The sequence below is a fragment of the Drosophila ananassae genome, chromosome 2L (assembly GCF_017639315.1).
Source record: "Drosophila ananassae strain 14024-0371.13 chromosome 2L, ASM1763931v2, whole genome shotgun sequence".
Classification (NCBI taxonomy): domain Eukaryota; kingdom Metazoa; phylum Arthropoda; class Insecta; order Diptera; family Drosophilidae; genus Drosophila; species Drosophila ananassae.
In genome coordinates, this window is record NC_057927.1 from 25,776,005 (window position 1) to 25,799,589 (window position 23,585).

The window sequence follows — 23,585 nt, forward strand, 5'->3', positions numbered from 1 at the left end:
TGGTTCTTGAATTTAATATAATCCCCCCACATAAACTCCGGCCTAGAAAATTACACCTTTTTCCAATGATAGCTTTGCTCCTTTGTTTTACAATCCAATCAAAAATTTCCAAACGGATTTTGGAAAAATTGTGGTTTATGCCACAGCCTCCGCATAAATTTATTTCACCTTGGGGCATGCATGTTCGAAGCAGTTTATGGATGTCATAAATTGTTGTTTGCCGTGAACCTGCAACCTTTGGCTTTCCACATGAGTGTACCTCGTGTAAGAGCCTCATATAATCCACGAGAGTTTATGGCTATTTAATGGATCGAATGCGAAATGAGTTTTGATTGGTCGGGGGATGGGGAGTGGGGACTAGGGATGAGGGATTGATAATGACGTTGGTGCATTTGGCTAAAACGAAAGCGAAATTAAGGCAAATTAAATGAGCATTTCCCTGGGCTGCTTTTTGCGTATCGCCGTCGATTTGGCTTCGGTCCAAAATGATATGCAAAAGTGTTTTTAATTCGCAGAAAGTGTCGCTGGCTGACTGCAATTTATGAAACTCATGAAATGGTCTAGGAGAATCCCTCATTTCCAACCCCCTTCTTCCCGCTGCTTAGCCAAAATGCTTAACCAAATTCAGGTTGGCCACCCGGACTGCGAAAATTTTTAATTGATTGAATCCGGCATGTACTCGATTGCATTGAATTCGTATGCCATCGCGTATGCTCTTCGTTATCAATTAATGCGCTGCATTTTATTGTTAAGCACATTAACGCAGTCACGCAAAGTAACTCCCCGCCTCTGCCCCCTGCTCACCCTTTGCTCCTTCTGCATCCACATTTGCTGGGATAATTGCGCCTGGTCGGAGCGTGTAAATTTTAATCCAATTGTGTGCTGCCAAAACACCCACACGCATGTGTGTATTTATTTTTCCTAGCAGCTTTTCCAGTCGAATGCATTTGATTGTATTTTTCCCTGCCACACTCTCCGCTACCATGCCGGCCACGCCCCCTTTGGCTACATGGCCATGTTCATTGTGTTGGCCAGATGAAATTTGTATTTCTATTTGGCCAGCCCAAAGGTAAAACAACTACGAGCATGGTTTATTAAATGCCTGATGTTCATATATGACAAGTTTAGTTAAAAATACAAATAATAAAATAATAAAAATAAATTTATTCAATGATGTTTTTAGAACTATTTAAACTCTATATTTTATATTAGCTTTGTATCTAGATGAATTCTGATATAAACATGCTTTATGAAATATTTTGAAATTTCTTAAAAGCCCATATTACTCCTAAACTTTGCTAATACCCTAAAAAAAGACAACATTTCCTGTCAAGCTTGGCATTGTTAACTACCAACCCCAACCCTCCTATCAACCTTGTTAGTAACCCTGGTTCATATGCTTTAATTTAATTGTGTAAACTGTCTTGCTTAATTTGCTGAAACCGAGACAAGACTCAGAAGGAGTCTCGGAATCACCTTTTTGTAAGGATGTCACGCACATGATACCTTATGCTGGCTAAAGGCACATCCTTCCTCATATCCATTCTCATTAATAATTCCGCTTAAATGCTTTCTAATAATTTCCGCATAATTCATGGCGCCTGAACGTGGAACGTTTTATGCGTCACTTGCGATAAGGTCGTCCTTTTGTCGTCCCCACCGCAGATCCTGTCGCTGTTTGCGCCGCACAAATACAAACACCCATACACTGGCACACAGACACCTCGCCATTCTCTGGATATACCTATATTCATAGCCGATTGATAACCTTAATAAAATGCTTCGCATTATGCCAATCGATTGCACACCATGAATGTGTTTATCCTTTGCTCAGCTCCTTTCCGCCTTCGCCAGGACTCCCTCTCACACTCTCGGTGTCCTGGCAATCTGAGAGGTGGGCCAAGTGGAAAAGTGGGGCCCACCGGGGGCGTGGCACACATCAAAACCGGCTGTTGCCAACAAAGGAGACGATGATGATGATGATGCGGACTCCTTGCAACTACCTTGTTGGCCTATCGAGCAGCTCCCCTATATCCTGTATCCTTGCTCCTTCTACTCTTTTCCACGCTCATTTACAGATGGTGGGTTAAGGGGTGCATGGGCGGGGTGAAAATCTGGAGAGGGGGCGGCACGGCAATTGTGCAAAAAGTGCCAATAAAGCACATTCTTTGTTCGGCTCGCAAAGTGCTCAACAAAGCGGGCAGGAGGATAACGTGTTACGCAAGCTTAGACCGTCCTGCGAGAGTGTATGAGAGTGGGTGGGTGAGTGTGCAAGGATAATAATAATAACCTATGAATAGGTAACATCTGAGATGGTTCCTAAAGAAAATCTGGCTTATAAAATACCCTGAAAATTTAATTATTTTTAAATTATATGGAATTGGTTTATAAATAGATATAATGAAGAATTTTTATCAATAAAATATTTTCATAATTAGCCATTGTTGTAAGCTATTTATGGTGTTCTATTTTTTACTTTTGTTTGACTAATTTTATATATTTTTATATCCACCCCTGAATTAAACCTTTATAATTTCCCTTAGAAGGGTATCCCCATTGAGAGCCGTCTTAGGGGCGGGGGCTGTATTCGTCCTGGCCCAGCCCCCGTCGTTGATTGCACCGTAGGTGGCTCCGTCCTGGTGCTGAACCTGCGCTTGATTGTTTAGCTGTTGTGTCTGTGTATCCATCAGATACCCGATTGTTTGCCCAGCCCCTGGATGCTGCGGATGTGGACGTGGATGTGGTTGTGGATTTTGATGCTGAGGTGCTGCAGTCAGACGCAGACACACCTCATTGATTTTATTGTGCTTTTTTCGCATTGAGCCATTGAAAACGCTCATAAAAATGCCCACACAATGGAAACGATGATGTGGCGAATGGTCCTGGGATTAGGGGGCTTGAGTGGGATGGCCAAGTAGTATGCTGACCTGTGGTCTGGCCCTTAACTGGACAATGGCCGGCACACTTTCCACCATCCTATTCCAGTTGCAAGGCAACCTGATGTCTATTTTAAGTAGCACACCCCACACCCTGAACGAAAATAAATAAACAGCAGCTGCTGAAGAGACGGCTTGGAGATGTACTATATCTTTTGGCTGGCTGCCCTGGACTCATTGAATTTCAACGGCTGCTTTTGGTGGATAGACTGTCAAAACGGGTCCGTTTTAGTGCGATGCTCCTAATGAGCTGGCCGGGGCAAATGACTTTTTGTAACTCACACGCGGCTCGGATGAAAATGAAATGAAAAATGCATTTTCGAAGTGCCAGGGGAAAAAAAGCGCCGAAAAAAAGCAAAGGGGCAGTTGCTATTGCAATTTGCCATTTTCCTGGCCAAATGAGTTTTGAAGTCTAGACTTTCTCGCTCCGGCTATACAATGTTGCCGTGTTTTGTTGCACCACTGAACCATTGCACCACCGCTGCACCATCGCCCTGCACAGCCTCCCCTCCACGCCCCCTCTGGTGTTAATTTGTTAGCACGCTGCACTCAGGGCAGACAGTGATTAATTACATACAACAAAAAGCCAGCAGCGCCAAAAATAGTCAGCTGCAAAAATTTCAGCAGCAGCAAACTTTAAAGTTAATTAGTTGCCATGTCCAGGAATAACGCACTTCAAATTTCAAATAGTCGCCATTGCCAGATGCGTGATTTATTTCTGTTCCCGTTTTCGGCTCTCTCACCTGGCGGGCGGGAATAAATTTTAAATTCTTGTACGACCGCAATTTCCGCATTAAATCATTTCCAGACCATTTCACAGCCGCCGTTGCCACCGCAATGCATCGGCCTCCCAACCATTCACTCGATGAGCCACTGAAATATACTGAAAAAAACCTATAAAATATAGAAGCTTATCTTAATTAAAATTTGTTTTAAAATACTGCGGCTTATTTGCATTCAAAGGTCAGTTCAGAATCATAAAAGGGATCAGAATAATAATTCTTATATTCATATGACTTTTTTCCCTGTGCACTCATCCAGCATTCGGGCACTCATTCATCCATTCAGTCGCTCATTCATTCGTGGCGATCCGCAGGTGAGAGCAGCCACGTGGAATGCCCCGTGCCATGAATTTTGGCGCTGGGAATATGCAAAAATTACACAGTCGAGTGCATCAGGTGGTGGGTTGGGCATAAGCTGGGTGGTGCCACCGACTGCTGCTGCTGGCCACTTCAAATATATCACGCGTGAAGCCTCCTGTCTGCCGCTTGATTGACAAACGTTTCAAACGCCCCCCGATCCTCCGTGCCAAAAGGTGCATTCAACGCGTTTAGAAAAGATAAATTTAAGTAATTGTCAATATTTCAAGCGGCGTAATTGCTCTGGACTCGGTCACTCCTGTGGAGCAATGCAACCAAAAACAAAAAAGAAAAAGGAGGGGGTGCAGCCTAGAATAAATCCCAATGCAGAAGTACACTCGAACAACTGACCCAAACCATTTTCCTTTTGCTGTTTTCCCCTGACTTCCCCAGACTTTTTCCCCAGCTTTTCCAGTTGCGGCTTTATGCAGTTCTATGCCATTTTACACTTGACGTTTTACCAATTTCAGAGTTCTTTTTATTGCACACCCCGCAGTTATGGTAATAAGAGGGGAGTTGGGAATCTATATAGATATAGATTCTGGTTTCAGATTTTAAATATTTTTTAAAAAGGAAGGCGAAACATCTTTAACGACTTTAGGGCTCAAAGTTTAAGTAATTCTCATTCAAAAAAAGTTCCAACATTTGTTCAATATCAAGTCAGTAATAAAAAATACATATAATTATGAATGTTTTATTCACCTATCTAGGGCATTTTTTGGTTGATCATTTTATAGAAGACCTCTACGTTTGGTTCGATTTTTTTTTGTTGACACTTTTCGTTTTTTGTTACTGGTCCTCATCGTTTTTTGCCGAGTTTTTTAGCTGCAGTGCAGCAGACAATTTTGTTGCGTGTTAACAACTGCAACAATTTAGGTTTAATTGATGCGAGCTGCAACAGCGGCAAGTTGAAGTGTCGGACTCTGCCCCCAGGATATGCTATATAGCCCACTCCCCCTCTGGATGCCCCCACATCAAACATTTTTTGGCTTTTATGCAACTTTTCGGGCTCTTCTGGATGAGGCTGCCGTTTTTTTGGCCGCTTCCGCTGTGACGAGAGCTGTTAGATAAAAGCTATTTACATGTTGTTATTTATGATTTTGCAGCTAAAATGCTCGGTGAATTATTCGACCAAAGTCAAGGGTTTTTATTTATTTGCCACTCGGTTGCTCCTTGCCAGCTTGTTTACACCTCGAAACTAGGATTGAAATAGAGCATATGGCTGCTGTTTGCGCTTCTCTAGAGCAACAAATGGTTATTAAAAAAATGTGGAAAAAAATAATGTAGACCCGTGGCATTATTGAACACTAATCCATGTATGAGCATGTTACATCGAAGGATAATGGCCTGCTATTTGGCCCTCGCCCTCGAAAAGTGGAATCTGCGCTTCAACTTTATTACTTTCCGCTGACTCATGGGAGTTTTCTGGGGAGAAAGGAAAGCGAAACTCATGCAAAGGTTGACTTGATTTATCGCCACATGTGCTTGACTCTTTTCGACCCCGGTTTGGCATTTTGCTTCTCTCCTTTTTTTATGAGTTGCCAGCGCGGTCCACGGGGCGTATGATGAATATGTAATGGCTGTGTTATCCACTGCGTTGAAACTTTGATTTACTAACTGCGAAATAAATATTAAATTTTCAATTACACCCAGGCAACTGCAGCAATACAACTTTGACTTTGACTTTTTCCATGCAATTACCTTCGCCCTGGGCTCCAGACCAGGATGCCCCACGTCCTTCGCCGTCCGACGTCCTTTGTCCGTTGGCCGTCTACATCGACAGCAAAATCAGTAGCCCAAAGAAAACAGAACCTGCCGCAGGTTCGACTCTACTTGCAGTTTGTCTGGCCATTAAAGGAAATTGTCTGTAAAAATGTGGCCGTATTTCTTTTTGCAAGGTACTTAAAATTAAATTATTGGACACATTAACGTCTTGACTTTGGTGCAGCCAGACATAGTGGGTGGTGGTTTATAGGGGGTGGTGGTGGTGCAAGTAAATGCCACGTAATGACGTCATTAAAGCAAGTGAAATGTGCTTTTATTATTGTGGTGTTTGCCGTCCAGACTCCCGAACACTTTTCAATGCGCCCCACGGCGTGATCCAGTGCACATACTCATTAATCTTAATAAAGTTAACAGTGCGACAAGTTTATTAAAAGCGATCCAGTGGCGCCAAGGCTCAAGGTGTTCCACAATCCTTCGAATCAAAGTCAAGCTGGCGCCTTTTCCATTCAATTTTCAATTCAAAAGTGGCCAGTCATCATGAGTAGATGGCTTCGGCGGAAACCTGGCTCCGAGCACAACACATGCTCATTAGCATAAGCTAACGAAATGATTAGAAATTTCATTAGCTATCCGGAGTTTCACCCACTTTAAATTTCGTCACCCTGTGACTCATTCCCCCTGCAGTCTGCAAATCGAATCAATCGAGAAGCGAAAAAAGCAGGTTCGATTAATATGCCCCGGAATCTGCACTAGAAAAAATGGGTATAAAGAATTTTAATTTTTAGAGAAATGGGAAAAATATAGTTTATTAAAATAATTGTAAAAATTATTCGATTTTTATACTCTCCAAATAATCTGTGAAGTATATGCCACCTTTTTATCTTCTTTTTTTTTTCAGTTTATTAAAAGAGCATCTCTACTTTGACAGGCAGGCAGCAAATGAGGCGTAAATGGAATTAAATGGCAAATGCAAGCGCGAAAATTGTAGCTGCCGCTTATTGGATTACTGCCACTTTACGTGTGCCAAGGCCTTCGAACAATGTGCAAATTATTTTGCCAATTTGCGGAATTAGCCAAAACACGTACTTGAAAAAGAAATTCGCGGATATCAATTGAGGAATTTCAATAAGGATCTGGATTTGAATAGGACTCCCTGGTTCTTTATTTCGGCTTATACCCTTAAATCATCAGCCACTTTAAGCCTGCCCGCAGCACTCGAGATTCGAAACTTTCTCATGCATCCCTGTTTGGGACAGGACACGTCACACACATACACACTCACCCACAGATACACCCTCACAAAACACACACTCTGGCCAAAAACTAAGCAAAATGTCTGCAACTGTTTATTGTTGATAAATTGCTGCTGAGGAATTAGTGCGACTGCGACGATGATGGAAGACCAGAGCCCATCCTGGAAGGCTCTTTTCTGCTTCGCTCCGGACTCGGTACTTTCTGCTGGACTGTCCAGGACAGCAGTTTTGAGCTCCCAAAGCTTTTGGCCTCCAGAGGAAGAAACATTTGTAAAAAGCTATTGATTTTTTTAAGGATCTTTGTTTTGTTTTAATCAAAAGTTTTCTTTGTAGAAAACTAGAAAAGTTAATTTTAGTAATAGTTTAAGCTTTGAGGTCCTTTAATTTTTGTCTGTGTACATCTTCTAGCCCTTGGCCACACCTCACACTCGCCATAGAGTTTTTAGAAAATGCAAATTTTTGCACACTCCCGAAACAGAGGGAAAATATGGAACTGGTGTGTATGGGAAACCGGGAAATTGGTGGACTGGAGATGGTGGAGGCCCGCAAATCTTTATGCCTGCTGGACTGCAGAGTGACACATGTCGGCAGCATAGAATCCGGAATCAGAACGCTTTACTTTTTCTGAGCGATGACCGAGGAGAGATCCACAGATACGTAATACCCATCCTGGGTCCCCGTCTACCAAAAATCCCTCATAATAAAGTTAACTATGCGGCCTGGCCAGGGGGAAAGTTTTCGGTTTGTTTTGGCATTTATTAAGTTTTAGTTTAGTTTTCGGAGTGGAATGATATGCAAATTTGAGTAACTGCAAAATGCAATTGAGGTGCCTGCATAATAATCGAGTTGTCTTCCGTTTTCTCTCCGTTCGAGTGGGCCCTTAAAGTGCCTTTAAGCTGCCACATTTTGTGTCCACTTAACCTTAAGTGATCAGGTATTAACTGTGGCCACTCCCCCATATAAATTGCCAGGACCAGCAAATCGGTGAGGGCATAAATCTTGCACTGTCCACTTTTGTCACTGACCGGAAACGTCCAATAAATTGTAATTTTTCCCAAAGCTTTTCTCTCTTCCGACTCTATCTGAGTGGGTGTTGTGCGGGAGTGGGTGTGTGTGTGGGGCTGGTGGGTTTTCCAGCTCAATCATCGTTTAATATTTATGTGCTGTTCGATTGTGAAGTTTATTGGATTTGTTGCTCCACTCGGATTGGCCTTCTGCCTCGATAATTGCAGTGTTTGTCCTTAGGAAGTTGCAGGTGTGTGCCCGGAATTTATTGCGGCTATTTTTCGGGGTATTGGCGGAAAAAGAGTCGATTCTGTTCAATTGACTTGTTTAGTTGTTATTTATGGGTTTTCTTATGGTACCTAATCCAAGTTGAGGGGATGATTCTACAGATAATTGCTTGATTATATTGTGACATTTGTTTAGCCAAGTGTTTACTTCTATTTGAAACGAGTGGAATCTAGTCTTTTAACATCATATTGCATTTCGAAATGGGTTATGAAAAGCGAATTACTAACAATAACCCATATAATTAACCAATCGATAGGTTCAAAATGGATTTGAATGTACCTTCATTAAGCAGCAAGTGTCGCGAATTGCCTGCATATGTTGCAGATCCCTTTCCATGGGAACTCCATAGGGGGGGGATGACATCAAACTCGGCCCGCAAACGTGTCACATCAAACGGAATTGATTAAAATCTAAAATGAAATAGTGTTCAGTCTTATTGTCGTTGTACGGATTTTGGTTTTTCGTTTGTTCGTTTGTTATTGTCGCCGCAGCACGTACTCAACGGATGCCCCTAAAAGTATGCACCCACCCATCCAGCCGAACGACAATCCTTTTGTGAAGCACTGTGCCACTGGAGGGTGGCAATTCAAATTTCAATCAAATGCGACCAATACTCCTCGTACCTTTTGGGCACACATGCTGACCACAAAGTATTGTATCATTTGCTTTTGGGCAAATCCCTCCGCCTCGAGTCCGTTCGATCCAAAATCAAATCAAAGGCTATAGCAGAAAGGGTGCAACTATTGCCAGAATCAGATAAAATTTTCATTACCTTATGGCCGCACATTATCGGCATGCGGCCATCGTCTCCGACTCCATCTCCTTGGATCTCGGACGCGGACACCAACACGGACACGGACAAGGACTTGGAGACTTGCCTGGACCGGGGCAGGCACAATGTGCTGCTGATGACGTCGAGTGCTGCTATTGCTACTATAGTTGCTGCCACAGTCTTTGCTCGTATTGTTGCTGTTGTTGTTGTTGATGATGCTTATTGTGCGAGCCATAAAAAACGAGCTGAAAAAAATCAAGAATATAAGGTAAAAAGGAGAGATTTGACTTAAGAGATACCCTGCATTGGTTTTTTTTTAATTCTTTAAAAGTATAAGCCGTTTTCAAATGGATGTTAGTAAAAAAGTATATTTTATTTCAATTGAAATTAAGCTATTTTTAAAATATAAATTATTTTTCTAATATACCCTAGCAAACCTTTACTAAAAGGTATAAAAAAAGTATTTGAGGTGGAGTGAAAGCGGCGACTTTTTATACAACAAACGACAAACGGAAAGTGTCCAACAGGAAATAAACAGGCGACGGCGACTCGGACTTGGAGTCCGTTTCAGATTCGGATTTGGATCAGAACACGGACTACAGTGTGCCTCCAACCACCATCTTTGTATCCTTTGGAAAGGAGACGGACACGGATTCGAATTCGGACAAATACCAACGGGCAGCGGCCAGAATAAAAAGGGTAATAATTTTATCTAGCATTCAGATCAGACACACGTCTGTCCATCCCAGAGTCCCTTGCCCTTTCTGTGAGAGTTTTTATGCGATTATTTTTTTTTAACATTCGGTGGGGCTACTCGAAACTTTTGTCAACAGCCACTTGCAATTTTGCATGAGGAAGCTCATGAATAAGCGGACTCCTTGCGTTTGTCCTTTAACGCAAACGAAACACATCCTTGGGGACAGTTCGTTCACCGAGGGGATTCAATTACAAGTACCTTAAGTAGCGGTAAGCTATCAACTTCCAACTGCCAACTGTGACAAACCGAGGACTTTTCAGGACTCGAACTATGGTATTTTCTGCTACTACTGGTTCTACTGTACGTGGACCAATCTATCAAGATAATTGATGGCTTCGATTAGTCACAAGGCGCTCTGTTTCTGGTAGCCGAAAAGAGTGAACGAAGAGTTATAGAGGGCTCAGTGCACAAATCGGCGATTAATTAAATATTTACTCTTGGAGCTCAGCGAGCCAATTAATCCTGCACGGCGATCCGTATCCTAGCAAATCTTTGTGCTCGACTAATGAACTGATGCGGTGGCGATAAATGGAAAACTTTAAAGGGATCCGGGCAGGAGTCCTGACTAGGACACGGACTTGGACTTGGAGCGCTTTTCCGATTACTACCCCCCATTTGTCATGCATCTCGTGTTCAACTGCACGGAAAAAAGAAAACTCTCGCCACGACCAAGGAGTTCTCCTTTGGAGCAGGAGAAAGCCTCTCCTTTTCAGTAATTTATAATTTTCACAAGGAAACGCGGGGAAGGGGTTGGATGGAGGTTGGAGAGCTGGGGCATGGGAAGGGGCCAGCCAAGTGCGTTTGTCGCCAGGACAGACTCATCATCATCTGGGTGTCCCCGGCGCACTTCGCCCCGCAACAGGGGGGCCATAAACACACCAGGGGCGACGGCGGCGTCGCATAATTCCGCCATAACATTTTGGCCAGGACTCTGCAGCCACCTTGGAACTTGCTAGCGGAGCTGCATTGCCGTCAAACACTTAAAAAAAATATTGGAAAGAAAACTACTTTAAATCTTCTTAAAGCTTTAGATCTTTCAGTTTAAAAAAAAAAAGTCGGCAGGGCCAATAGGACCTTTTTCATCAAGCACATTAACATACAATACATTTCAAAGGACCCTCAACTCTTCACAGTGCAAGCCCAGACATGGCCCATAGTCATCTCGTCTCCGTGTACCTTGGTGTCATAAAAAGGAAGCAGGCCAGCAACTGCACCAACTTCGAGGTTGGGCGTTGAGTTAGTTTCCATGTATCGCCGCTGCCCTCTTGGCTGCCTGACAAAATGTAAAAATGTAAAAATGTGGAAATGTCCTGCTGCTCGCCAGCAGCTCGAGTTCAAAGTCAATTGTAATTTTTATGGCAAAGTGCTACGCAATATGAATTACATCGACCATACACACTCAAGTATCTTTTTTGTATTTGACAACCATAATCAGGTGGAAGACGCAAAAGGAAATCGTAGTATTGCCTCCTGCAGAGTATTTTATAGTCGAGAAGAATGCTTTCTCATATTATATTTGACTTTTTTGGCTTATAAACAATCCCATTTGCAATATTTAAGAATTTATACGATAAAAAATTTGGATGAATTCATACTCTAAGGAGCACGACGCCATGTCTAATAAGAAACTCTTTACCTTAAAGTTGAGCTTTTCTTATCTCTTCCAACAGCCAGAAAATTGAATTAGGAATCTTTGGCTCACATAATTAGATGAGAAAATTCTTTGAAAAAAAGGTGGAAACGACAAAAAGAACCACCCTTTGAAATCCTTTAAAAAATCATGAGCCAACTAATCCTTTTAAATGGCTAAACCTTGGAAAAGTGCCCGAAAAATTGCCAGGAAAAATATTTAAAAGTAATGAGAAATCCGTGCCTTCATTATTTTGATGGCTGATCCAACCTGACGATTCTACGGGGCCCTTATCAGCCCATTCCCGCCCCTGCAGATGGAGTTTGAAGTTTTGGTCTTTATTTTTTCCACTCCGGGCAGTTCTCGGACAACACGTTGTTTTCATTGCTCATTAGCGGCGACAGCGCGAGTTTAATTAGCAGTGACGCAGCAGCATCTGAGAGTCGCGCCCCCGGAAACCCTTTGAGAAGGGTTCGGTTAAATTGCTTCCGGCATTTGCCCAAAATCCTCTAACCACCTCCTCCCATCCTGATGAAATTCACGACAACACCTTGGCCGAAAGAAAAATTGAGCAACACTTTGATTCAATGAACGAACAACCAAAGGTCGAAAGTCGGACTTCGAGTATAAGTTGCCGGGGTGAAGGAGTCTGGAGTCTGGAGTCCGGAGACTTCTGATTCCGCCGGATGGAGGGTTGTTGGTCCAGCAGGAGCTCCAACTAATTGCCTTTTCGACATGCATTTAATCTCTATTAGAGATGATAGAAAACTTTTTCCAGCACATGTGGAGAGCGGTCTTCATAAATTATTAAGGGGTTCGTTCGTTCGATTGTACGGCCCTCACTTTTGGCATTTAAAACAAATTGTTGTTCTACGCTAGTTCGATTATTTGACCCTTGGGGGTGGCTCCTGGGCCCCGGCCGGACAGGAGAACACAGGACGGGACAGGAAAAGTTTCCCTGCTGTCTGTGTTGATAATGATGGAAGTCATCACATGTGAGTGGAGAGGAGTAAAGTGTTTTTTCCTCTTCAGAGAAGGTGTGAGCATGCTTTGTACATATCAATATCGTTTTAGGTAACCCCTGGGCAGCAGCTGTGTCGACTGCTGATGACCTTTTAATTGAAGAGCCAGATATTGAAGTACTAACTTTTTACTTTCCTGCTTAATGGTGGAATCCTCTGGAAATGGGAATCTGCAGCCATGCACACAAAAATGCAAATAAACGCTCGGCCACTCGGTATCCAATAATTCGCGTTCCACAGTTGCAAAATCAAATTTTACGACGAGCCGCCAAGCCACGGGAATCCTTTAATAAACATCCCAGATCCTAGGCAAAGTAGCGAATTCCATCCAAAACAAAACCACCCACCCTTGCCGTTAATTAAACCCTTTTCGTTCTGTTGCTGGAAATCTGTGGGCAAAGTTTTTCCATTAAAGGAAAACCCAAGAAACTGAGGACTGCCTCAGGCAAACGAAATCAAAAAGTAAAAATTTATGAAGCGTTTAATTGAATTAATTAAAAGCAATAATACCTTGAAATAATTGCGTCTAATAGAAAAAGTTTCCCACCGATTGCCATTCTTAAAACAGACTTACACTTACAGTAACAGATAAGGAATACCAAGAGGGAATCCTCGGCTTGGAATTTGACACTCAGAGTTATGCGACAAATCCTGGACAGCCACCAGCCATAAGTCAAAATTATCAACAAGATGGCGAGACCAGGAGCAGGACCAGAAATCAGAGCCATAGCCAGGACCAAAGCCAGGACTCTCCAACAGCCAACTGTCACGCACGTAGGCCACGCAACATTGCGAAAAATATGTCTTTGATGTCATAAATCAATTACGAGTGGGATTGCCCCGAAGCCACCATGGCCCAGGACGCACGAAAGCCAGGATCTGCGCCTTCGCACTCAAAACAACTTGTTTGAGGTGACTGACACCCCAGTCACCACTCCTGGCTCTACAGCCACCAGATGTGAAGTCTCGAGTTTAAAACGTGACTAAATCGAGTTCCCCAGGAATTTTTGGCTACCGAATTAAGTGGAGCAAATTAAGCGCAAAAATTCCATGAACTTCTTTGAATTCTGAAACTGTAACTTGACTTTTTGATTTCCTTCATTTTAAAACAGGATTTACCAAGTGACTCTTCTTTAATTTAAGTTCTCGAGTAGAGACTCCCTGCTCCCCTGAACCTTTTGTTCCATAATTATGTCAAACACATGGCCGCTGGGTGAACAGGGAGAAGATTCATCACTTGGGGTCCTGTCGAGTGCTAAATGTCAACGTGTCATGTGTGAGTTTTGCGAGGGGATGATCCTGTGCAGTAGCAGCGAAAGCCTATGTTAGTTTATCAAACATAATTAAGAACTTCTCGGTGAGTCCTGTGAGACAATGAGAAGGAGCAAAACGAGAGAATAAACAGAAGTTTAATTATTTTGCAAGTCCCGGGGCAAGTGATTGAGCCGCAGGAGCTCACCTTTTGACTTATGATGTATTGCGTGCTCTATGACAGCTGACAGATGACAGCTCACCTCCTGACAAATAGTGAAGATGGAATGCCCAAAAGGATTCCTTAAAGCCGAAGCAGTTGCGCAAACATACTTTAAGAGCTTTTACTAATTACTAAGCGAAAGGGAAACAAGTTCTCCCCTACTTTTGCATAAATCAAACAATTAGTCACGCCGTCTATAAAGAGCAGTTCAAAGGGCCGGGTTGCCCAACTATTCAGCCTGAAAACTACTGTCCAAGGATACTTCTTATTTTGGACTCTTAATGTCTCCCCGCGGTGCTGTTTCAGCCTCGTCTTACAACTATCCCGGCCCAAAGAAATCCGTATAAGGTGTCCTGCCGGATTCCTTTTCTAATTTATGCGACATTTGCTAGTTTGCCATTTTGGCATAATAACTTCTAATTCACCTAACCCGGCTCGACCCTTTTGCCAGGCCAGTCGTGTGGGGTTGATATTCGTAAGACCAAGTCGAAGTTAAAGTCAGAGTCCCAGTTCCAACCACTCAGCACTCACCACTTTTCGAGGCACTAATTTATGGTTTTGGGCATTGAAATTTATGGACAGAAAGCCGAACAAAAATAAACACAAAATATTCGTATTTGTTTCAAAACATAACACCAGGCGGCCCAAGGTGACAACTACTAAAAAAAGTTTTGAGTCTGGGTGTTCTCAAATTACAAGTCGAAAATACTGTACTCTTTTAGCAATTCAATTCAAAATATTTAATTACATTTTTATTAAAGACTCAAAAATAAAATATCAAAATAAAAGCATTAAACTTTAAATATCGTTTAAAATATTGATTAGTTTATTTTCCGTAATTATGTGAAATTCAAAATAAAGTCGTAGTACGTACTTTAAAGAAATATCTTTACAACACATTCGTCAGTTTCGTTCTGATTCGTTTTTTTGTGATAATTAATTTATTTATCACCTCTGATTAATCAAGCAGTTCAGTAACCTCTACCCATTGGGAGAGTATCAAGAACAAAAATGCGGAACTTGTCGAATAAATTACATAAGCGGCTCGGTAATATTTTGTTCTGGCTTTTTTTATAACCCTCTGGAAACTTCGCAGTACTGCCCACTTACAATGTTCCAGCCCCTTCCCAGAACTCCCTCTTTTTTGCCAGAACCCACTTCTTCGGCTAATGCAATTGTGCAACTTTTTGTGCGACTTGTTTTAAAGCGGAAAACTCGTTTACAAGCCCCCAAAAAGATGAGCTGCGTTTAAATTTAGCATTTTTTATTAGCAAGATTCTGCGTCACACCTGGTACTTACTTCTACACTTCTACACAAGAAAAAAATGTTGAGGAAGAGGAAAATATATATTTAAATAGTTTCTGTAATTGATGTATTTTAATAACTAAAACAAGAAGTATCATCTGATTTTTTTTATAAATAAATTAATTTCTATATAAACACTTTTTCGTGTTTTTTTTTATCGATTCTGGCCGCTTTCGCCCGCTGAGCGTATTTGGTAATCCAAAGCAGCAGCAATAGCAACAGACAGCGATGGCCAAGTTCAGTGGCCTCGAAGTGTGTTGAAACTGTTTTGGCCAGTTTTTGGGCCAGTTTATGTAGCCGGGGATAGGATTTGTTCTTACTTTGCGTGGAGCCACTCGATCGGAACCTGGAAACTGGGTTAAGCGTGGTCAGGTAGCAAAGCCAAAGATTGCCAAACCAACCTCTAATGCTCGGAGAGCAAATGAGGCAATTCACCAAATATCATAGCCATCTTGGAGTTCGGGGAAACCGAAACGATTGCCACACTGAAAAGTTGTGTGCCGACTGAAATGACAAGAAAATGCAATTAAACGGCTAGAAAAATCAAATGTCAATCACGTTTATGGGCAGTTGGCGCTGCGGTGGAAACCTGTTGGCTCTCTAACATTTCAATGACTTTGAACTTTTGTTTGCGCTGGTTTGTGTAGCATTTACATATTGATTGTTTGCTTGACCCATTTGCTCGAAAACTGAGAAACTGAGCTCTCGAGCGGCCCACGCCACTTCCACTTTCATTGGAGCGGCGCTGACTTTCTTTGTCCGGCGATCGATTTGTTTGAAATTATTAAGAGCCCCCGCTCAGCTCGCGGACTCCCATCGGCGGTTCAGTAACCAGTTTGAGCTTCGTTCTCGCCTCTGGTTGGCGGTTCTTTAGGCCGGGCTTTCATAAAAAGTCTTTGGCCAACTTTCTTGGGCTTCATTCGCGCTCTAAACGATCATGAAAGCGGTTCTCTGTGCGGTTTTTGTTGGCTTTCTGGCCCTCTTGGTCCAGGGTCTGCCCACCCAGGGAGGTGAATCCTTTGCGGGTCGTACTTCTCAACTGATTGCCCTGCAGCTACTGAAGTTCAACAAGGATATTGACTCGAACCAGGTCCACTCGCCCCTGGGAGTCGCATCTATTCTTGCCGTTTTGGCAGAGGCTTCCGAAGGAGACACTTTCCAGGAGTTTCAGCAGGTCTTTGGCTATCCCAAGGACAGGACTCAGCTAAGGGACATCTACCAGCGCATCTTGGGCAGCTACCAGAACCGAGATGCCGCCGTAGCCCTGCCATCCTTCCAAACCTGGTTGTACATCTACAGGAACAACAGTGCCCGAGAGGAGTTCAAGGATGTACTGCAAAAGAACTACTTTGTGGAGGTGAAGGACATCAATAGACAGGAGTACGATTGGAGTGAGCCCAATACCTCACTGCAGCTGGAAGAGGTGGCCGACGGCAGTAACACTGAGCCCAGCAACAGCAAGGATGTGATCGGCTTCGAGACCCTAAAGAGGATCAAACTGGACGAGGGGGACGACGTCCCGGCAATCCCAGATTCCTATGGCCAGGAAATCATCGACAAGGAGGCGTCCAAGTTTGATCGCGAGGTGGACGACAAGCAGTATGTGGAAAAACCAGTTGCCCAGGCTGAGGCCGATCAACTCCAAAAAGAGCAAGCTGCCGCCACCACCGAATCTGAATTAGAATCTCAATCAGAACCAGAGGCAACCACCGCGGCTGCTATCGTTGCGGAAAAACAGGAAAAACCAGACATGACAGTCGAGGAAAATCCAGTGGAGAAGCAGCAGAACAAGCGCAGCGACCAGGAGAATGGCCCTGAGGAGAGTCAGATCAAGAATCTAGAGGAGAACGAGACGGTGCAGGAGGAGGAGAAGCTGGCCAAGCTCGTGCCAGTGGACAACGCCGCTGCCGTGACCGCCGGTGAACCCGAGAAGGTGCGTCTTCCCCTCGAGAAACTGGAGAGTGCCGTCAAGGCGGTGACCAAGGATGGAGCCGACGAGATCATGATCGCTCTGGAATCCCACTTGGCGTCAGTCAGTAGGGTGAGTATCTCTTAAAGGTTTTTATTACAAAAGTCAAGCTTCTAATTGAAAATTTAAGTAAAAGAACTTAAATTTAAAGATCATTGTTAATAGGTTATTTAATATATATTTTTATTGGACTATGATGACCATGATTTTATTTTATTTCCAGGCTTATGGAGCCCGAAGCCTGTTCCGTCAGGACGACATTACTTCCGCTCTGAGTGCCAACTCGATCACCGGACGTTCGGCTGGCTCCAAGTCCAAGATGCTGCTCTTCAATGGGCTGTACTACCGTGGCAGCTGGGCCAATCCCTTCTACCAGCTCCGTGACGGCAGCGATGAGTTCTTCTTCATGACCAACGAGGATGCGATGAAGGCACCCATGATGCACGCCCGTGGAAAGTTCCAGTTGGCCGAGTTGCCCAAACTGAAGGCCAAGGTCTTGAGTCTGCCCTACGAAACCTCACGCTACTCCCTGTGCATTGTCCTGCCGGATGAAACTGAAGGATTAAGTGATGTGATTGACCAGCTGGAGACCAGTGACTTTCAGCAGGCCCACAAATCTTTCCAGCTGAAGGAGATGCACGTGTCCCTGCCCAAATTCCAGGTGGAGGAGACCTCTCGGTCCGAGGCCATGCTGAAGCAAATGGGCTTGAAAAAGCTCTTCTCCCGAACGGAAGCTCAGTTGGGACTGCTGTCCGAGGATCCGGACGTTCATGTCGATGAGATTGTTCAGTTTGTGAATGTACGAGTGGACGAGGGCGGCAGTAGTACCAACGCTCTGTCCGCGGCCAACATGCAGGCCAGGACACCAAGTGTGGAGTCCACTGTACTTCCCGTCCCGGAACCGGAACCCGAGCCCGGAGTAGAACGCTTCGAGGTGAACCGCCCGTTTGCCTATTTCTTAGTCGACTGCGAGGAGCAGTTTGTTCTGGCCTCCGGCAAAATCTATACACCCGAATTCAAGGAGGATCTCCCACCAGTCTCCATCGAAGTGGAACTAGAGCAGTCTTAGGCCGACTGCGAATTTAGACTTATAAGTTTCGTAACGAATTTTCACCGATCCCATGCAATAAACATGCACAATTCATTTTCCCAAACGAACAGTGGCTACCGATTTCCCAGGCATGCAATCAAAACAACAATTAATTCGCTTACAGATGAGCACAATCGAAGCAGCAGCAGCAACCCCCGGAATTCAATTGTCCGTCCGTAATGTGAAATGTATCTGGTGGCGGGCATCGCTAATTTCCTTCGCCGTGATGCGAAAAATTTGTCATTGGGTTAAAGCGGGCAGGAAAAAGGGGTTGGGGTTGAGGACAGGGTCCTATAAACAGGACTCAGATACAGTTCCTGATTCAGTTTCAGATACAGTTCGTGTTTCGATTCACAAGCCAGTCAAGCGTGAGGCGCATCCGCCACGTGTCCTTCGAACTGCGCCGGAACGAAAGCTGACAGGACTCTTCAAGTGGTCAATGGGCTGCAATTAAAATTCTCATTAGAATGCATGATGTCTTACTTACGTAGTGGTCTTAAGAGTGTATTGTGTATACGTATCTGTATCTGATTCGCAGTCTGGCCAGGAAGTGCGAGCCTTTTCCCGCCCCGCCCAGCTCTTCGCCAAGAAAAGCAAAACACAACACCGAGAAGATGTGAAAGTCTGGAAGCCGATTGGGGGAAGGTGGCAAGCCAGTCTGGAGCTGAAAGTGGCGCCGGCCTGGCGGGCGCCAAAAAGCAGAGGTAAAAACAGGAGTAAATGCGTGCCATGATTACAGCGATGACGACTACAGCTTCCACCCCGAAAGCCAGAACCAGCTCCGAACCGAAACCAAAGTACCCAAGGCAAACCGAAAGGAAAACCCAACTCCCAGACGCAGACTGTGATGATGTTTCATCTTTTCCACATGAAAACTCACGTAACAAAAATTATGATAATCATAACTTTTTTCTTCTGGGGGAATGCCACTCCTCCACTGGACGCTGGACGCCGAACGCAGGACAAAGGATCCACCGAAAGGTATCCCAGCATGGACCTTGGACACAAGACTGGCGTCTAGTTTTTCTGCCGTCTGGCCATTGCTCTATTTTTATGAAGTCTTTGCATATAAATCAATGTTCCCCGATATGCAGAAGAGCAGAAAAAGGTATAAAAGATTTATGGCCTTGGCCAGCCCAAGCAGAGAGTTCGTTTAAATATTGTTTAACATAATTTCGTGCAAAACTTTCGAGAGGATAGCAGGCTGCACACCCACGCGTAGAAGAGTCAACAAAGTGGCCATAAATCCATCCATCCACTTGCATCAGTGACAAACGCGGAAGATTTATGGCACTGCCTCAAGTCTAATTACAAGTCAAGTTTGTTGAATTGAAAAGTGGGACTTCTGGTAGCCGAAAAACAGCGCAACAAGTGTGGGAAATCACAAAGCCAGCTGTTTTCTCAGAAAAGTGGGAAACTCAAACCCAAATTAGGGGAAAGACCTCCCTCCCCCAACATGGAAATTTTCATCGCACATGTGTTCAACATCATTTGGGGAAACCAAAATGAAAGAATGTAAAGAAAGTGGGGTAAACTAAAGTGGGGTATTTTTCTATACAATTCCGAAAATATACAAAATCAAATGGGTTGTCACTATCACAGAGTCAGCTATATCAAAAGTCTTGAAAGGCATCTTCGTGTCGCATTGTTTTGGCTTTGGGCCGCGCTTTATCGTTGACCTTGTCAAAATTGGATATATCCTCGGGATTGCTGATATTTGGCACATAAGGAGCATTGACCGTTTGATTGAGCAGCGGTATCCACTCCACTTCCTTGAACCACTCATGCTCCTTGATGTCCCGATTTCCATTAATGAGGTTTCCATAGCTTCAAAGGAGGTTTAAATGGCTTGTGAATCAATAGGAGTACCCTACTCACCGTTTTGAGAGATCCACTTGCAGCAGATGATCCACCAAATGTCGCAGTGCACCACTGAAGTAGCTGGGCATTTTGTATTCTCCTTCACAGATTTTATTGTACATGCTCATCACATCACGGTTATGGGCAGAGAAAGGCGAGTGTCCTGCCACAAACTCAAAGACCAGGACTCCAAATGCCCACCAATCGACGCTGGTTCCATAGGGTTTCGATTGTATGATCTCCGGTGGCAAGTACTCCGGCGTTCCACAAAGCGTCATGGTTCTAGTTTCCACTTTCTTTGAGCGCAATATTAAATTTTTTTAAAAAATATTTTATCAAAAAAAGGAACAACTTTATACCTTTGCAAAACCGAAATCGGTGACTTTCAGATATCCGTTTTTGTCCATCATTATGTTTTCAGGCTTAAGATCGCGATATAGAAGACTGCAATGGTGAAGATATTCCAGAGCCAAAAATACTTGGGCAGCATAAAACCGAGCCTGTTTTTCAGTGAACTTACGAACTCTTACGAAATTTGAAACAAAAGCAAATTAAATATTTATTTAAACCTTGACATATACTCACTTTCGGTGGTAAGTGAAAAGCTCCCCTCCACCAATTAGCGGCAGGACGAGGTACAGACTATCGTTGTCCTTGTAGGAGGCTATAAGATGCACCGTATTGGGGAACATCATTGAGCGCAGGACATTCTTCTCGCTCATCACATGAGCCACTTGCTTGGTCTTCACGATCTGATCCTTGCTGAGCTGCTTGGAGGCGTAGTAGGCACCCGTTTCCCTTTCCCGTACCAATTGCACCTTTCCAAAAGACCCAGATCCCAATGTGGCCTTCACGTCATAGTCATCTAAGCCTGTCGAGGGCGATGGTGTGTTCGTGGCGAATTTCTTGTTGAAGTCATCACGCAGCTTGTCCAGAATGAGAATGTAGTCCACCTTGGGACTGAAGTGCATCTGCGGCTGTTCGGGCTGCGGACCCATCGCGACCCCTTAACAATTTTCTCTGTGGGAACTGTCTATACTTTTGATAACCGTTGCCAATTCACTCTACCGGAATTTCGAATTTAACTCGTCCTCTTTGTCAGTTTCAAGACATTATTAAAAAGATCACTGTTTTATTGACTTAAATCACAAGGTCTGTACGATTGGGAATTTTTAATTTTAAAGATACATATGAAAATATGTCGTCAACTTTCATCATGCATAAAATATTTCGAATTATTTCTAAATTATAGAACTTTCTTACAGAACTATCCGAAAACTTTAAAAACATTTTTTCTATCCTTTCAGAAAACCAAGTATAGTCCAACCAAATGAAACAGAATATATATAAATTATACTTTCTAAAAGAACTTTTGAACTATACAAAACTTTCTTTTATTACAGTATTCATTTTTTTTTAAAGACGATTAGCAATCTGCTAGTTCACTATTTCAACAAGACATTTTTCACACCAATATCACCCAAAAACAAGCTAACATATGCGATCTTAACATTCAAAAATTCGCAAATAACTCGGGATGCCGATTTATTCGCGACTTCATCTTGTCCCTTAATTCGAAATTCTCGAAATTGGACAGATCCTCGGCGCCGGTTACCGTGGGCACATAGGGTGCCGGAACTTCCTGGTTGAGAATGCCATACCAATCGACACCTTGAAACCACGCATGGTTCTTCACATCCGTCGAGCCATCGGATGCATTTCCTAAACTAATAAGAAGTCAACCTACATATTTTTGACAATTGTCGCTCCCACTCACCGTTTCGTTGTCTCCACCTGCATTAAGCTTTCCACCAGGTTCTTCAGATTTTGTGTGAAGTAACTGGGCATTTTATACTCGCCCATGCATATCTTCGAATACATCAGGATCACGTCACGATTGTGTATAGCAAAGGGCGAACGACCAGCTACCAGCTCGTAGACTAGGATGCCAAAAGCCCACCAGTCCACAGACTTGCTGTACGGACGAAGTTGCACGATTTCCGGAGCCAAATATTCGGGAGTGCCGCACAAAGTTGAAGTACGACCGTCCACGCGCTTTTAATTTTTAAAGTCAGTCATAAAAATCATTTCAATTTCAGTGATTTTTCAAAAGAATCCTCTTACCTTAGTAAACCCAAAATCAGTTATCTTAATATACCCGCGGATGTCCAAAAGGATATTCTCCGGCTTGAGGTCCCGATACATGAGATGCATCCTGTGCATATATTCGAGAGCCAGTACTACCTGGCAGGCATAAAATCTAGCCTGTTTCTCGTTGAACTTGCGCATCCTGTGTATCTGATGCTCATATGGCTTTTTGGCATTTCACATAAAGGGATGAAACTTACCTGCGGTGATAGCTGAAAAGCTCACCGCCGTTTACGAGTGGCAGGATCAGGTAGAGGTAGTCGAAGTCCTTTGTTGAGTCGACTAAATAGATGAGAAATGGGAATCGGGCGGCGTTCAGCACATGCTTCTCGTTATGAACGTGGGCCACCTGCTTGAGCCGCACTAGATCCTCCTTGCTCATCATCTTGGCGGCATAATAGTTCTTTCCCACCTTTTCCTTGACCAAGAGCTAGAAAATAAAAATCCTAAGTCGAGATTCTATGAAATTTTAGTTAAAAACCAAGCCAACCACAGTGCCAAAACTGCCGTTTCCCAAAACAGCCCGCTGGATGTAGTTCTCCAAGTTTGAGTGAGGCGATTGTGTTTGGTGATTCCAGCGTTCTTCAAACTCCCGGCTCATATTGTCAAGAGTGGTGTTGTAGTCCTCCTTAACATTGAAGAAGGACGATGAAACCTGGCTCAAATGATGCTGGCTCATAACAGCAATCCGTACTCCAGCCAAACGTGCATCTTACAGCACCAAGGCGAGTAAGTTTCCCTTTGGAGGAGTCGTCGTCGAGAGCTTCTGGACCGGAATCTGGGATCTGGGTTAGCTATTGGGCACTCAATGGATATCAATGTACTAGGAATTTGGAATTTCATCACCTAAACCGGATAACAAAGAATCAGTGACAACTGACTCAAAGCCGATAAGTCTATATGTGTAATTTTCAGGTAATATTGGCATATTCATTTCAATTCGTTGTGCATTTGTGACGGCAGGACCAAGGACCACTACTTTCAATTAGCCAAGGAGAGCCTTCCTCCAAGGTATGACAAATTTGCCAGCCTCCTGCCCCTTCCTGAGCGACTGAGAAATGACAATTTCCTGTGACTGTGACTGAGTCCACGCACATGTGGGCTAGCATACGACTTCTCGACATGTCCTGGTCGGATTTTGGCTCCTGGTCCTGGCTTCGTCCTGGCCGCAAAAGTAAGAAAAATTGCAAAACGTCCGCTTGATAAATGAT

The 23,585-nt window shown here is 43.6% G+C and overlaps 3 protein-coding genes across 5 annotated transcripts; 1 reads left to right on the forward strand and 2 right to left on the reverse strand.

Moving 5' to 3' along the window:
- The first annotated feature begins 16,137 nt into the window (after window positions 1-16,137).
- On the forward strand, window positions 16,138-18,430 carry LOC6505568. Its single transcript, XM_001964647.4, has 2 exons — window positions 16,138-17,348; window positions 17,500-18,430. The coding sequence occupies exons 1-2, from the start codon at window positions 16,245-16,247 to the stop codon at window positions 18,343-18,345; spliced, it is 1,950 nt and encodes a 649-aa protein (XP_001964683.2). The 5' UTR covers window positions 16,138-16,244; the 3' UTR covers window positions 18,346-18,430.
- A 1,461-nt stretch (window positions 18,431-19,891) lies between these two features.
- On the reverse strand, window positions 19,892-21,393 carry LOC6505957 (cAMP-dependent protein kinase catalytic subunit 2). The gene is made up of 4 exons (XM_001964646.4): window positions 20,812-21,393; window positions 20,586-20,751; window positions 20,245-20,522; window positions 19,892-20,193 (listed from the first exon to the last, which is right to left on the reverse strand). Exons 1-4 carry the CDS (start codon window positions 21,222-21,224, stop codon window positions 19,980-19,982), a joined length of 1,071 nt encoding a protein of 356 aa, XP_001964682.1. The 5' UTR covers window positions 21,225-21,393; the 3' UTR covers window positions 19,892-19,979.
- Window positions 21,394-21,573: 180 nt separating this feature from the next.
- On the reverse strand, window positions 21,574-23,274 carry LOC6505956 (cAMP-dependent protein kinase catalytic subunit 2). Of its 3 annotated transcripts, none has more exons than XM_014905370.3 (5): window positions 22,865-23,274; window positions 22,575-22,804; window positions 22,351-22,516; window positions 22,004-22,281; window positions 21,574-21,948 (listed from the first exon to the last, which is right to left on the reverse strand). In XM_014905370.3, the coding sequence occupies exons 1-5, from the start codon at window positions 23,051-23,053 to the stop codon at window positions 21,672-21,674; spliced, it is 1,140 nt and encodes a 379-aa protein (XP_014760856.1). In that variant the 5' UTR covers window positions 23,054-23,274; the 3' UTR covers window positions 21,574-21,671. The 3 variants fall into 3 exon arrangements, with proteins under 3 accessions (XP_014760856.1, XP_001964681.1, XP_044570271.1); XM_001964645.4 differs by having other exon boundaries at window positions 21,574-21,953; window positions 22,865-23,273; XM_044714336.1 differs by lacking the exon at window positions 22,865-23,274 and having other exon boundaries at window positions 22,351-22,524; window positions 22,575-22,713.
- Between the last annotated feature and the right edge of the window lie 311 nt (window positions 23,275-23,585).